Source organism: Corvus moneduloides, chromosome 5 (genome assembly GCF_009650955.1).
Source record: "Corvus moneduloides isolate bCorMon1 chromosome 5, bCorMon1.pri, whole genome shotgun sequence".
In the NCBI taxonomy this organism is placed as follows: domain Eukaryota; kingdom Metazoa; phylum Chordata; class Aves; order Passeriformes; family Corvidae; genus Corvus; species Corvus moneduloides.
This window is the reverse complement of record NC_045480.1, coordinates 8,802,642-8,816,203: the sequence shown is the minus strand read 5'-3', so window position 1 is coordinate 8,816,203 and position 13,562 is coordinate 8,802,642. Positions and strand designations below refer to the sequence as shown.

The window sequence follows — 13,562 nt, the reverse complement described above, 5'->3', positions numbered from 1 at the left end:
TGTTAATGGTGCATAGGACAAAACCTATGAGCCATAGACCCAATCCATCCCATGCTCCTGGCCATGGACCTTAGTGTAAAAACATGGATTCGAGTCAAGTTTCCATTACCACAGGATCTGCATGTGTGTCAAATTTTCAAGTACATTTGACAACAGTACCTTAAAGGTTACTCACCTTGCTTTGGATCTTTTGAGCCTTGAATGCTGGTTTACTTTCCATATGGTCATGTATATTCTGCAGTTCAAACCAAAAATACATTGTTTCATTTCAGAAACAAATTTTCAATTATACAGCAAAAGATATTAGATATTTATCAAAGCTAACACTTGAATATTCATATAGAGTAACAAATACACAGGGGATGTATTTTGGAATTGTAATATCCACAAAAATTTGCTATGTACACGCAACTTAGTGGGCATATGACCGCACAAAGCTAGGTTCAAATATAGACTAAAATAATGCTATGAAGTAACAGTAATTTTTTGTTTGACTATGAAATATTACTTACACATATAGATAAACATATAGCTTTTAACTGAAATAGATACTGAGAAGACAAAATAGGATGTCAAAGCACACTTCATGAAATTATTAATTAGTAGTAGAATTCTACTGATGCTTATTAATTTAATGATGTTAGCTATAGATACTGATGTGAAACTCTCTGGTATCATGGGGGTGAACACAGTGAATAGAATATGCAGCACTGATGCTGAAATGAATATATTACGTACATAGTTTGGTGACATAACTGTGAACTGGGAATCAACCAAAGCAAGAATTCTGTATGAGTGGGACCATTATTCCCTCAGCTTGGCAGCTCTGTGGCATCAAAGTTAATGGAAAAATAGTATGTGGATTTAGAGAAATATTGCCAGTTTGGAAATTTGTTGGAGCAGTTTCACAGAAAGGTTGCTTGTCTCAAAACCAGGAAAATAATAAAGCAGCACCAGAAGTATAAGAAAAGGGGGTTGTGCATCAAAGAGGCAAATGTTGGTATAGGGATGTGAAGTGACACTATAGCTATAAATCATAGCACATAATGTCTAAGCCCAAATAAACATAATTTTTCAAATACTCTAAGATATATTTAAATACTCCAGATATTTTTCATCTTCATACTGGGCGATTTTAGGCATGTATTTTGTATCATACCTCTCTCTTTTCAGGTTTGATGGTTGCACATCTGAACTGGTTAGTATTTGCTTTCAGGAGCAGATCCTAAAATTAAAACAATTAACTTAAAGAGTGTGGTACATTAAAATTCTCTAAGAATAATTTTATGTCTCAAAAAGCCTTGTAGCCCCAACCACTATATTCACAGACTCATAGAATGGCTTGGGTTGGAAAGGACCTTAAAGATCATCTTGTTCCAAACCCCCAGCCACGGACAGGGACACCTTCCACTAGACCAGGTTGTTCAGAGCTTCATCCAATCTGGCCTTGAAAACTTCCAGGGATGGGGCATCCACAGCTTTTCTAAGCATCCTGTGCGAGTGCCTCACCATCCTCACAGTTAAGAATTTCTTCCTAATATCTAATCAAAACCTACCCTCCTTCAGTTTGAAGCCATCCCTCCTTGTCCTGTTACTACCTGCTCTTGTAAAAAGTCCTTCTCCATCCTTCTTGTAGGCTCCCGCCAGGTACTGGAAGGCCTCAGTTAGGTCACCCCAAAGCCTTCTCTTGTCCAGGCAGAACAATCCCAATTCTCTCAGCCATTTCCTCATAGGAGAGGTGCTGATCATCTTGGTGGCCTCCTCTGGACTTGCTCCAACAGGTCCATGTCCTTTCTGTGCTGGAGACCCCAGCACTGGATGTCGCTCTGCAGGAGGGGTCTCACCTGAGCGGGGCAGAGGGGCAGAATCCCCTCCCTCAGCTGCTGCCCACAGTGCTTTGGATGATCCCAGGACAGGGTAGTTTCTGGGCTGTGAGTGCCCATGGCTGGGTTGTGTCCAGCCCCTCACCCACCAGCACCCCCAAGTCCTCAGGGCTGCTCTTGATCTGTTCATCCCCAGCCTGTGTTGACACCAGGAGCTGTCCTGACCCAGGTGCAGGCCCTTGCACGTGGTCTTGTTACAGCTCATGAGATTCCCGTGGGCCACTTCTTGAGCTTGTCCAGGTCCCTCTGGATGGCATTCCATCCTTCAGGTGCGTAAACTGCACCACTCAGCTGGGTGTTACCTGCAAATGTGTTGAGGGTGCACTTGATTTCTTCATCTGTGTCATTAATGAAGATATGAAACAACGCTTGGTCCCAAGATGGATTACAAAAGCTTGACTTAGTATTTACATAAATTTTCATCCCTGATTAAAGACTTGAAGTAAGCAAGTATTGATTTTCTACACAGTTCTGCCTGGATGTTTGCTTTGCACAGGACATCAGGCCTTTGATAGGTCTGCCCATAAGAAACATGTTGCTTGTCCAGATTTCAGCGTAAAAGCAGCATAATTATCTATGGCACATAGGTACCATAGGCAGTAACTGTTTCCAGATAACTGACAAACAATGGCTTTGGTTTTGAGTTACGTTAGAGGATTATGCTCAGGGCATCACTGCACCAGAGGCTGATGGAATAGGCACACCCTTGGCAGTAATTTCCCTGTCATTATGAAGGGGGAAGTACAGGCAAACGCATTTCTAGTTTTTGCATATTTATTTTGGTTGTAAACCAAACCTCTAATCAAAGTTGTGCAGATTAGATTTTCTAATGGCTTTCTGGGCAGCAGCTGATAACATCAGTGTTTCTATAACTGTCTAGAGAGTGGCTTCCAGTGTTCTCACTCCACACAGATGCTCGGACGTGGTTCTTACAATTACAGCTACAGCTTCCGCAAAAATGCTCTGAAACAAACGGCATTTTTCATGCATATTTCTGCTAGGACCCATCATTCCAGCTTGCTTAGCAAACAGTCCAGGGAATTGACCTTTGTGAATGCTTTGGATTCCTTTAATAACATTCCAGAAATGACAAAAACTGCTGTTATTGCAGTTATAATTTCTGTGGGTGTTTTCCTTTATTTCTTGTATTAATGCAATTTCTTTACTGAAGAATGTAGCTGGTTGTTAAGTGATTTTACAGTTGTCATAAATTTTTGATGGTATAGGCATTGTGATATTTGGCTTTTCTTTCCCAGTTTTTCTAGGAAGTTTTTAACATGCAAATAAGCACACAGACAAATAGACGTGCTTTTTCCACAATATGGAAACGATAAAAGGATAAAAAATAATGGTGTATTGTTTTCTAATGAAATATCAAGCATAGGTAATGTGATGGGCCACCAAAAGGAATGCAAAGTTTATCCTCCTAGAATCTGTCACACATTAAAGCTTTCACTATAGTTTAGGAATATATTCCAATGCCCCTCTCACATGGACATGAGGAGAGCCCAGAACAGTAATGAATGAACTTGTCCTGGCTAGTGAAAACTAGAGTCAGGCATTTTCAGAATGAGGGTGGGACAGTGCTGATAAAAAGGTGTCACATGGCATACCTTTTATCAAGTTTGTACTGTTATTTGATTGGATATGGCGACTGCAGTGTGGGGAAGGGGAAGGAAAGTGGAAATGGACATTTAATTAATTCTTTTCCAAGGAGAAGACGACAACAATCTGCTTTAACTATGAGCTACCTCATTGAACAAGATTCATGTCAAAGTTTGGATCAAATAGCTAGATCTGTTTGTATTTTCCAGGCCCTCCCTTCTCCTGCTGTCTTAACACATGGACCATGTACTCTGTTTCTTTACAAACCAGGATGACTTCCCACTCTCTCAGTCTGCTGAAAGGAACGTATGAAGAGTATGTAAGAGTATGAAGTCTGCACATAAAAGAAGTCAGAATCTGCTGGTATTTTAAAACAGTGAATAACATGTGGTTATTTTTCATTTACTACAGAAAAAACCGAAGTATTGAACTTATTTTGTAATTTGAAGCCTTAATAAATGAATACCTTAAGTATTCACATCTCCTGTGGGACTAGAAGAACTATTGTGAAGAAAAGAAAGTAATCATGTTTCTGCTACTTTACATGGCTGCTTGCAAAACTTCTCTTATGGTACTTATATAGTGAGTAAAAGGTGGACCTTGTCTCAGACAATTAATAATAAAATAAAGAAGATAGGAAAAGGGTGCTAAAACAGAGTAGAGAATACAAACTTCATAACTCTGGAGGAAAAGCCATGAGCTGTTTAGGTACAAAAGCAGGTATGTTTCAGATAAAGTTCTAAGATTTGTGAAGATGAAGCAATACAGAAGAACCAGTTTAGAAGAAAGGAAGTAATAGAACAAGAACAAAATACACTTACATTTGCTTTCTGGATATTTTTTGTTTTGATTTCCTCTAATTGCTTTTTTTCCTTTGGAGGCTTATAGATGCTTGGAGGAACCTATATTAAGAGAGAAAAATCTCTATAATATGAGATATAAAACATTCCATGTGACACATTCTTGCAGGGAGAAAAAGCTCATTCATTTTTACCATAGAACAGCAGCAGTAATTTTTTAAAATATTGATTCTTTTCTATTAGTGCCACTCTAGAAGGCAGGGACAGATTCCAATTAGTTAGGACTACCCAGCTTTTCAGTCCTGTTCAATATAATATAACCCCTGGTCAAAAGACCAGAGAGAAAGACAAATTTGGAACTAGTACAAGAAAGGCTAAAGCAGTAATAAATCCTATAGGCCCTATCAAAGGGAGAAAAATGTTGCCAGAATGGGAACAGTTCTGTTTGGTATTTCATAAATTTAAGTTTCACAGCAACAACAGCCAGATAGGGCAGCTGAATAAAGTTAAGCTGTGGAGCTCTCTGGCACTGTGTGTGGTAGTAGCAACAAGTTACAGACTCCAAAGAAGTTCAGGGAAGAGAAATCCTTTGAAGTTTAATAAACACCCGAGAACTTTATTGTAGCTAGGAGGTCTTTGAGCTGAAATGGTGGGGCCCTGAGAAGGCAGTTGGAGAAAAGCAGCAGATGTCCCATCTCTCTGGTATTCCCAGACATCAGTGTTTAAGCACTGATGGAAAAAATATACTGGGCAAAATGGGCCTTTGCTCTGGTTTACCGTGGCTGTCCTAATGTCCTTGTAAGGGAAAACCATTGCAGGTGTGGATTAAATGTTTGGAGATAGAAGACTCAGAGGGTCCTCCTAGCATTAGTCAAAGATTTGGGAAAGCAATCACACGTCAGCTAAAATGACCAGGACGTAACTGGCTCTCAAGGGGATCAGCAGGACACTAGGGACTTTGGGGAGATTTCTGTATTCGCTTGAGCAATAAATTTAGCCCAGAGTAAGCTCCAAAAAAAGACTGGACGTCTCCCTCCTATGTGGGTGATATAGTCTGGCAGTTTACTGGACATCTGCCTAAATATTTATGTTGCTAAAAATGTGCTAGATCCATTAGAAGTTACAGAATTAATGGGGAAAGTATATATTCTGTATTGTACTGGAGGTCAGTTCAGGGAACATGGGAATCCCATCTAACTTTATTGAACTATATAATGAACTATACTTTCAAAAAATCATGAATCTGATGGACTTTACACTGCCTTTGCTATGTGAAATCTTTATCTACAGGTAAAACAAATGCACAAACAGAAGAACCTAGCAATTAAATGCACTTGCAACACTGCTTGAGTATTTTTGTGAGCTTTTAAAGTGAAGTAGAAGTGAAAGTATTTCCCAGCAGTATCTAAGAATTTTTATTACGCATTTATGGATGGAGAAATTAAAGCCCAGAAGATTTGCAGAGGGTTCCACAGGCAGTGAGTATCAGTTTATTTCACTCTTCTTCCTACTCATGTGCTTTACCTGCAAAACTGCACTCATCTGCCAGAGTAAGCTGAGAATCTTTCCTCAGAAACTGCTATGCTTATTTTGAGTAATTTAAGGAGGAGCCTTTTCAATCAGCTGTTTCAAAAACATTCTTCGCCTTGTGATTTAGCCCATGGGGATGAGTACCGAGCAGAAAGACAGACAATATAGCAAATACCCATTTGTTGGAAGAGGATAAAAGGTCACTATAAGTAAATTGTAAATTACAGCAACAGAGAGATCAAAAAAGGCCAAACTGTACCTACTTAATGTGAAAAAAGGGGGTTGGGAATAAGAGACAGCAACTTCACTTTCCCTGCCCAGGCCATGGTCAGCCTCACATAGTCTGTGTGACATCCCTTAACCAGAGGTTTATTTAGGAAGTAGGTACCACAAGAAGTTTAAGGAAGAACAAAATGAATAATCACTTTGAACTTTGGTACTCATCACTCTTCTATTTTTTAAAATTACTGGCATAAGATGGACAAGGGCAAGCTAATGCAATGCTATCATATTATGGGTTTCTATTTTTATAGATAAGATCACAAATACATTGTTTGGTCTGTATATTTGCAAACAAAATCATCTGTATTGGCCAAATGATTTCACCCATTTAATTATTTTAAACACTGAAGCACAGCTGAAATAATAGAGAAAACATCTAACAAATACATTAAATTTGGCTGAATGGTGTTACAATAACATTCCAGGGCAGCCTTTTTTTTTTCAATATACGACTGGTTTACAGGAAATCTAACAATAAAGTAATTGTATAATCTTATTATTTTAGTATAGCGCTGATATTAAAAGAATGGATTTTGTTACTCTAGGCCACAGTATCCAAGAAAGTTGAATGTGTCGAAATAATTTTGTATGTTATCAGGTTTATGCACCTGTCTCCATTTGTTTCCTTTGCAAACTTCAAGGTAAAGCATTCATTTTTCCTTGTAAAATTGTATTTATGAATTTGTGCATGGGCACTCTTGTGTCTGCATCCATGTGCATGTGTGCCAAGGCCAGTGGAGACACAAGTTTATAACCTTTGGACCAAATATTTGGAGTGAATTGTTTCATTATTAAATCTCAAAATTAAAATGTTTTTCCTTTTTGCTTAGTGACCCCCATTTTTGAATGTTTATGATGATGAATTATTATTCTAAGCTTCTAGGCTGATGTTACTCCACGGCCAAGGCCAGTGGGGAATCCCATCTCATCATAGGTCACCAAGACAACTACCCTGCTTTCTGCAATAACCCAAGTCCAGCCCTCCCCTGTGAAGGGCACGTGTGTTCAGCACATGGGACAGCAGTGCCATGCCAGCTCCTGAACCCAATGTATGTGACACATCTCATCTTACTTGGAAAGAAATGCCTAGAATAAAATAATAATAGAAAGAAATACCTAAAATTACAATCCTGTTAATCAGAATGAGCTAACTGCACCACAGGGATGCAATAACTTACTGCTCAAAATCCAGATGCCTCCATATAGTTCTGTACAGCTGTTCCAATGTCGAGCAGTAACTGTGGGTAGTGACTACAATAGTTCCTGCTGATCAACCACATGACAAGTCCTTTGACAGGTGCATGAAAACCATGAGTAAAAACTGGGTATCTCATAAAATGAACACCTTAGCGAGAAAATGGATGAGAATGTTTCTGCAGAAGATTACGGGATGTAATCTGGAAGAGCTTTATTTCTGTGCGTTCCTCTGAATTACAGACAACCCTCCGCCATACAGGAGCCACACCTATGGCTGGCTCTCGCCTTACTGACTGTTTCTTGCCACCTGAGCTGTCTTTTCAGTCTCTGTTCATTTCAAGCTGTAAATTGGTGATACTGGTAACAATGCGGCAAATTAAAGTGAAGCTTAATTTGCTGAGAGAGGTACAGACATGAGTAGAAGACATGCCACTACTACACTACTGGCTTTAGATTCACACAAGCTTTAAATTTGCAAACCTGGCCAGAATGTAAACCAAATTTAGTATAATCCAAACAACACAAACGAACTTCACTAAAGTTCACTAAATTGCATCTGCATTAAAGCAAATTTATTCTAAGAGGGGCTGCACAGCATAAAGTTCTGAAATGACAGCAACATGACTCATTCCTATACTGATTAAGTAGTTATTAAATGCAGTTTTTCAGAGCCTGGTATTAAGCTGTTTCAATGTAAAATCCCATTAACAGTATAACACACTACCATTAAATTGCTCTGCCATCCTAAGGTGTAAATGGTTTCTAAGAGCATTCAACATATGTATTATTTAAAACCTGAAGTGCTAATACAAGGTGGCAGATAATGCCCAAATCTATGACTTCTAAGCTCACTTCCCACTGAATTTAAATACAGATGATTTTGCAGTCTTTATTAAGTTAGTCCTAGCAGCTTGATCCCAAATGGTGTTTGCTTTACCCCAGTGAGATAACACCAGTTGTGGGTCTCTGATTTGTACCAGTGTAACTAAATCACAATCTGAGACAATAAGTAAAATAACTTTGCATTTCAAAGACAAATCTAGTCTCATTTTTACATGAACAATGAATTTCAACTGAAAAACCTTAATTTTAGAGATTCAGCATTAAGACAAACAGAAATAAAATTCCACCTTCAAGGAGGAGCTGCAAACCTGGAGTCCATCTCACTTCCAGTGAAACTGTTTCTCCATTTATTTTAATGAGAATTCATCTACAAAAAAACCTAAATTTATGAAACTTTTTTATTTGCTTGTCCTTTTCTTACCTCCTTCAGTGCATTATCCATAGCAAACATCCTAAGCTGAGGACTATCAGGAACACTCGTATCAATGCTGTCATCAATTTATACCCATTTTGTAGTTCTACTTCTGCAAGTCAAAAAACGACTACAGGAACCAACCTTTACCTTTTCTCTGGTTAGCTTATAAATTGCTTACACAACATTCACTGAAATGAAAATAATTAGTTTGCTGTTGTTTTTTTAAGAAAGCTGACCTTTAGTAACATAGATAATTGCCAAAGTCCTTTTCAATCTGTCAAAGTTTGTAGATTTCCTATAACTGCTTTAAAGATATTTTTAACTACCCTACCAAGATTTTGTGCACAAGCATACAAGATATTTAGTATCTTTTAAAAAATAAATGAACTTACAGGTTGTCTTTTTGCCAGTACTGGCAGAGGTGCTGGTGGAGGTAGAGGAATGGCACGTGGTTTGGGTACAGTCAAATTAAATTCCTTTGGCTGAGTGACTCTTGAAGTCTTGACAGTGGTGGTATGATTACTTAATTTATCTGTGAGTTTTTCAATCAGTTGCTTCACTTTTGGCTGCCACCTTCAAATAAAACCAAATTCTTCAATTTTATTTTGTTTTTCTCTTTCATGCAAACTTACACACGGTATATGAGGTTGTCATTGGTGCAAATTCTGTAATACTTTGTGCCATTCAATTTTAATAAAACTGACCTATGACTCTGTACTCAGGATTTAGCTACACTGTGTTATTTCACCTCTTGAGAGATGCTATCCATTCAGATTACTAGTGATGAAATAGCCACAGTTTTTACAGAATAAGCAACTATCTTGCCAGTTCATTTTGTGGCAGGACCAGATTAGGAGTCAGAAAAGCAGCTGTCATAGATTAATGACACACTTAACATACTTACATGAAGAGACTATGAACAGTGGTCTGAGTGCTGCCACATGTACCAACAGAGCACATGCAGATCAGTCTTAAACACAGGCAATTCTAATTAAAAAGTAGATGAAAGGAGTTTGGTGAATTCTCAAATGAACCCTCAGTGAGCCTTAGGGGCAGCCAAGAAGATTTTGATTTCTGTGTTTGGATTTGGGCTTGCATCAAAGTTCAGACTTCTTTTAAGCATTGACGGGAAGATGCAGATTAAAGGTAAAACACAAACAGGGTATCACAGTCTAATTACAGTGACAGCCAGTTATTCTTCCTCTATATGTGTTCTATCCTTATGCATTACACATGCAATGGATCTTTCCCAGAACTTAAAAAGCAGATGACAATGCAAATTTACAGTAAGTTCTTTATATGACTGTTACCTTAGGTAGTACTGTCATTACAGGGTAAGGCTTGCAAGTAACTTATGCAAATAATGAAGCTCCACTAAAATAAATAAGACCCTTTATATTAAACTCACTGATATTAGAAAGAGGAATACAAAGACACATTTAAAAGAATTTCAGCTACTGAACTGACTAAATTCATCACTGCATCTTCTGACCCCTGAAGGATGTTTCAAACCCAATAACCAAATCTGGTCTTTAACATTCTTGTGTAATTTACATTTGCCACTTCGAGGCAAAACGTGGATTCATTGCACTGAGTGTAACTGACTGTGAAGGACAGCTCCAATAAGCTTGGTGCTAATGAAACAAGCAGTGGCCTAAGCATCAGCCTGCATGAATGTGTATGTGCAAGAACTGTGTGGGTATAGATGTATATCTCTATACCTCTCTATCTGTATCTTTATATTATTGTAAGCATTTGCTATAACTACAATCACTACAGTGGAATATTTTGAGTCAAATTCTGACTTCAAATACATCCTTGTGGTGCCTGTAGAACTCAGCAGAATTCAGAGTAGTGCAAGCCAAATCTATGTTATACATTTGCTAAAGTGAAAATAAACTATGCAGTGTGAAAGGATTAATTCTAGGTACTTTGATATGGCAGAACCAGATGCAAACTCCATTTCTGCTGACATTGTTTGTAGCAGATTTTTGTCTAACATTGTTTACCATCTTCTGGGTTAATCTATACTTCATTGAGAAGGATATGTGACTGTAGCCACATTGGTGTAATTTATCTGTTCTGGATAAAAATGAGAGTAAAAAGGGACCCAGTAGGCTGCAGAGCTACTGTTTCTCCACATGAAAATGTTCCAGTTTGGCAAGGGTACAGTTGCTACCATATCACCACCTAACCAATGAGTGGATACACCTCAGAGCAATTAAGCTGTTATATGATGCTGTAACTATGTAAATAAATAATAGTTTTAGAAGACTTGCTCATATGCTTATCTGATTTTCTCAGAAGGGATTTTATGACCATCAGTATAAACAAGTCTGTGCATAAAGCCAAACTCAGGGAAATCAAAGATTTTTTCAAATGCTTAATGTCATACAGATGTTGAAGTGAGTGAAGAGGCATGACTCTAAGATAATTTGAACCTTCTGTTTTACTTTTTTTCAGAGTATGATGTTTTACCTATTCAGGGGCATTAGGGAGCAAACATACAACAGCTGTGAAAGTACTTTTCTGAGAGAGAACCTTGCCTCTAGGTAAGTAAAAGGGCTTGCTAAAGACTTGTGTAGACAAGAAGGGTTCTGAGTGACTTCAATAGAAGAAACACTTTAACAGAAATGTGAACTTTCAGGGGAAGCTTTCCCCAGCTTTTAAACTTTGAGGTGGCCAGAGGCTACTTAAATACTACTTACCTCAGCAGCGGATCAATCCAGTTCTCTTTTACATACACTGAGTCATAGAAGTGACTCCATTCATCTTTTATCCATGTGTTCAGATGCAAGACATTGAAGAAGAATCTAAGAAACTAATAATAAGTGGTTTCTTTTAAATATGAATGTTGAAGACATGGTGTATATAACTACAAGAAGATAGTTGCTTTCACTACAAACACCGGTGAAGAACTTGTTTGTATTTTACCTTGTAATTACAACCATAGATGCTCGGTATTTTTAGGTTCTTATTAGTTGGTGGACTAATAAGCCCATGTCTTTTAGCTCTATTTTGTAAAACACTAATAGATACTAAAAAAAATTTTTGTGGCAAAAAAAATAAACTAGAGGCTACAACATAGAGATGTGTCGATTCATCTTTAATTTGCTTCAAACACTGTAAAATGAAAGTTTTATTCAGAATTAATTACTACTGGAATACACTGATTTTAGTATAATTTTACAATAGAGTTTCAGAGTCTAATATACCCAAGGTGGACTTCTGGTTACCTATAACTGGATAGCCCATGAAACCCAGAAACATGTCAGGTGATGCCTAAAGTGGCACTGCACCTGAATTAATTAAATTCTTTTCAGCTCCCTGGGAACCGGGCAGAGAGAATTGCTGAAAACTATAGTAAATGCTATACAATTTGGCTTCTTCTTTTATTGAAATATAATTAATTGGCATATTCCCATTAAAATATGTCAACACTGTGATGTGTATTTTTGTACTGTTTTACTTACAGTCCCCAGAGAAATGCTAGAGTAAGGATATGCCACAATATACATCATACTAGAGAATTCTTGGAATGCAGCCCTGGAATGGTCATCCAGGCACTGCAGGGATTGCAAATGGCAATGCAGGATGATTGGACATAATTTCTGACTGGAGTGTGCCTGAACCAAAGTCCACAATCTTAGTTTTGATAATCCCTATTACAGATGGTGAACATTGGCATAATAAGACTCATGAAGCCATACTTTTTTTTTTTTTTTTTTTTTTTTTGACAACAGAAACTTTTGTGTTTTGTGAATGGAATTGCTAGGAAAAATCCCTAGCAATTCTGGGAATTCTGTTTTCTCTTTGGCCACATGTGACACAGGTGGAAAACCCAATATCAGCAGTCATTGCTTTTAAAGCAGCAAAATGGAGCTTCTCTCAGATTTCTCTTTGGATGTTACCAGGCTCTGTCTCCTTAGCAAAGTCACTGGTAGTCATTTTGGCAACAGCATTATTCTGCTTACTTCTCTGCCTTGAACATTCAAAAAGTTTCATGACTCACAGAGCATGATAACCAAGATTTATTTCCCTTCTGGAAGTGGTGGAATTACACCAGCAATGAATTGTACCCATGTTTATATTTTAATGTATACTCTGGCTGTAGTAACATAAGTGTGTATAATTAAAGACTGTTTTGTAATGCATTTTTACAGGTGGGCTGAATTAATACCTTACTTTTGAGAATTTGAACATAATATTCTTAATGCACTTTTACACAGTGGGATCGTACAGATGCCTAGAAAACAAATGAAAAATGGGAAATTTCCTCATCTCGTATTATCTTCACACCCATGCAGGCATTTGCAGAGTTGAAATGCTTATATTCACAATATAAGCTTTTGACTCTTGAGTTAAGGAAGTAACTTCAGGAAACAGCATGTTCTGTTTCTCCATACAGATCAGCCATTGCCTGGAAACATTATTGACCCAACCTGGACTGGTTTTACCCACCATCCACCATGAGGCTGATTTTGTCCTGCAATTCCCACCTCATCATAAAAGCTATACAATGCCCAGTCCTTATGTAGTGATATTCCTCCAAAGATTTCAGTTCCTTTGAAGTGCTTTTAGAAGCAATCAAAACATGAAACAGAAACAACAGATTCTTAACTGCTAGAAAGAAAACACTATGTATTTTGTATTTTTTACAAGGCAATTCGGAAATTACAAAGCTGTTTACTTCAACTTTTTATTTCAACAGTGTATTTTCTCTAACACACAAATCCTTAAATTTTAAAATAAATATGGAAGAATAGTATGTTGAGCGATAGAATACAAAAATAGATTTGAGCTAGCAAGGCATGGCTACTTTCTTAAAAGGATAATCACACTAAAGTTACAAGATTGTGTTTTATCCTATGGTTCTGTAATTATATCACCATAAATATTTTTTGCATTTATTCTTAATATTACAGAATGAGAGCTTGTGATTTTCTGTTCAAGCAGATGAACATGTGTAAGTGAGGTACCATTGTTATTCTGCCTAAATGAAAATAT

At 37.6% G+C, this 13,562-nt stretch overlaps 1 protein-coding gene and 1 long non-coding RNA gene across 2 annotated transcripts in view; one reads left to right on the top strand and one right to left on the bottom strand.

Moving 5' to 3' along the window:
• The window catches only part of CFAP99 (cilia and flagella associated protein 99), a 51,687-nt gene that overhangs the window by 19,924 nt on the left and 18,201 nt on the right, over positions 1-13,562 (bottom strand). The window contains exons 5-9 of the mRNA XM_032109864.1: positions 11,264-11,376; positions 8,948-9,128; positions 4,310-4,390; positions 1,160-1,225; positions 176-235 (exon numbers count right to left, since the gene is read on the bottom strand). Coding sequence (XP_031965755.1) covers positions 176-235; positions 1,160-1,225; positions 4,310-4,390; positions 8,948-9,128; positions 11,264-11,376 — 501 coding nt within the window. The remainder of the gene's footprint in view (positions 1-175; positions 236-1,159; positions 1,226-4,309; positions 4,391-8,947; positions 9,129-11,263; positions 11,377-13,562) is intronic.
• Positions 3,704-11,287, top strand: LOC116444451. Its single transcript, XR_004240323.1, has 3 exons — positions 3,704-3,803; positions 5,579-5,766; positions 11,019-11,287. It is a non-coding gene; the product is annotated as an uncharacterized LOC116444451 (long non-coding RNA).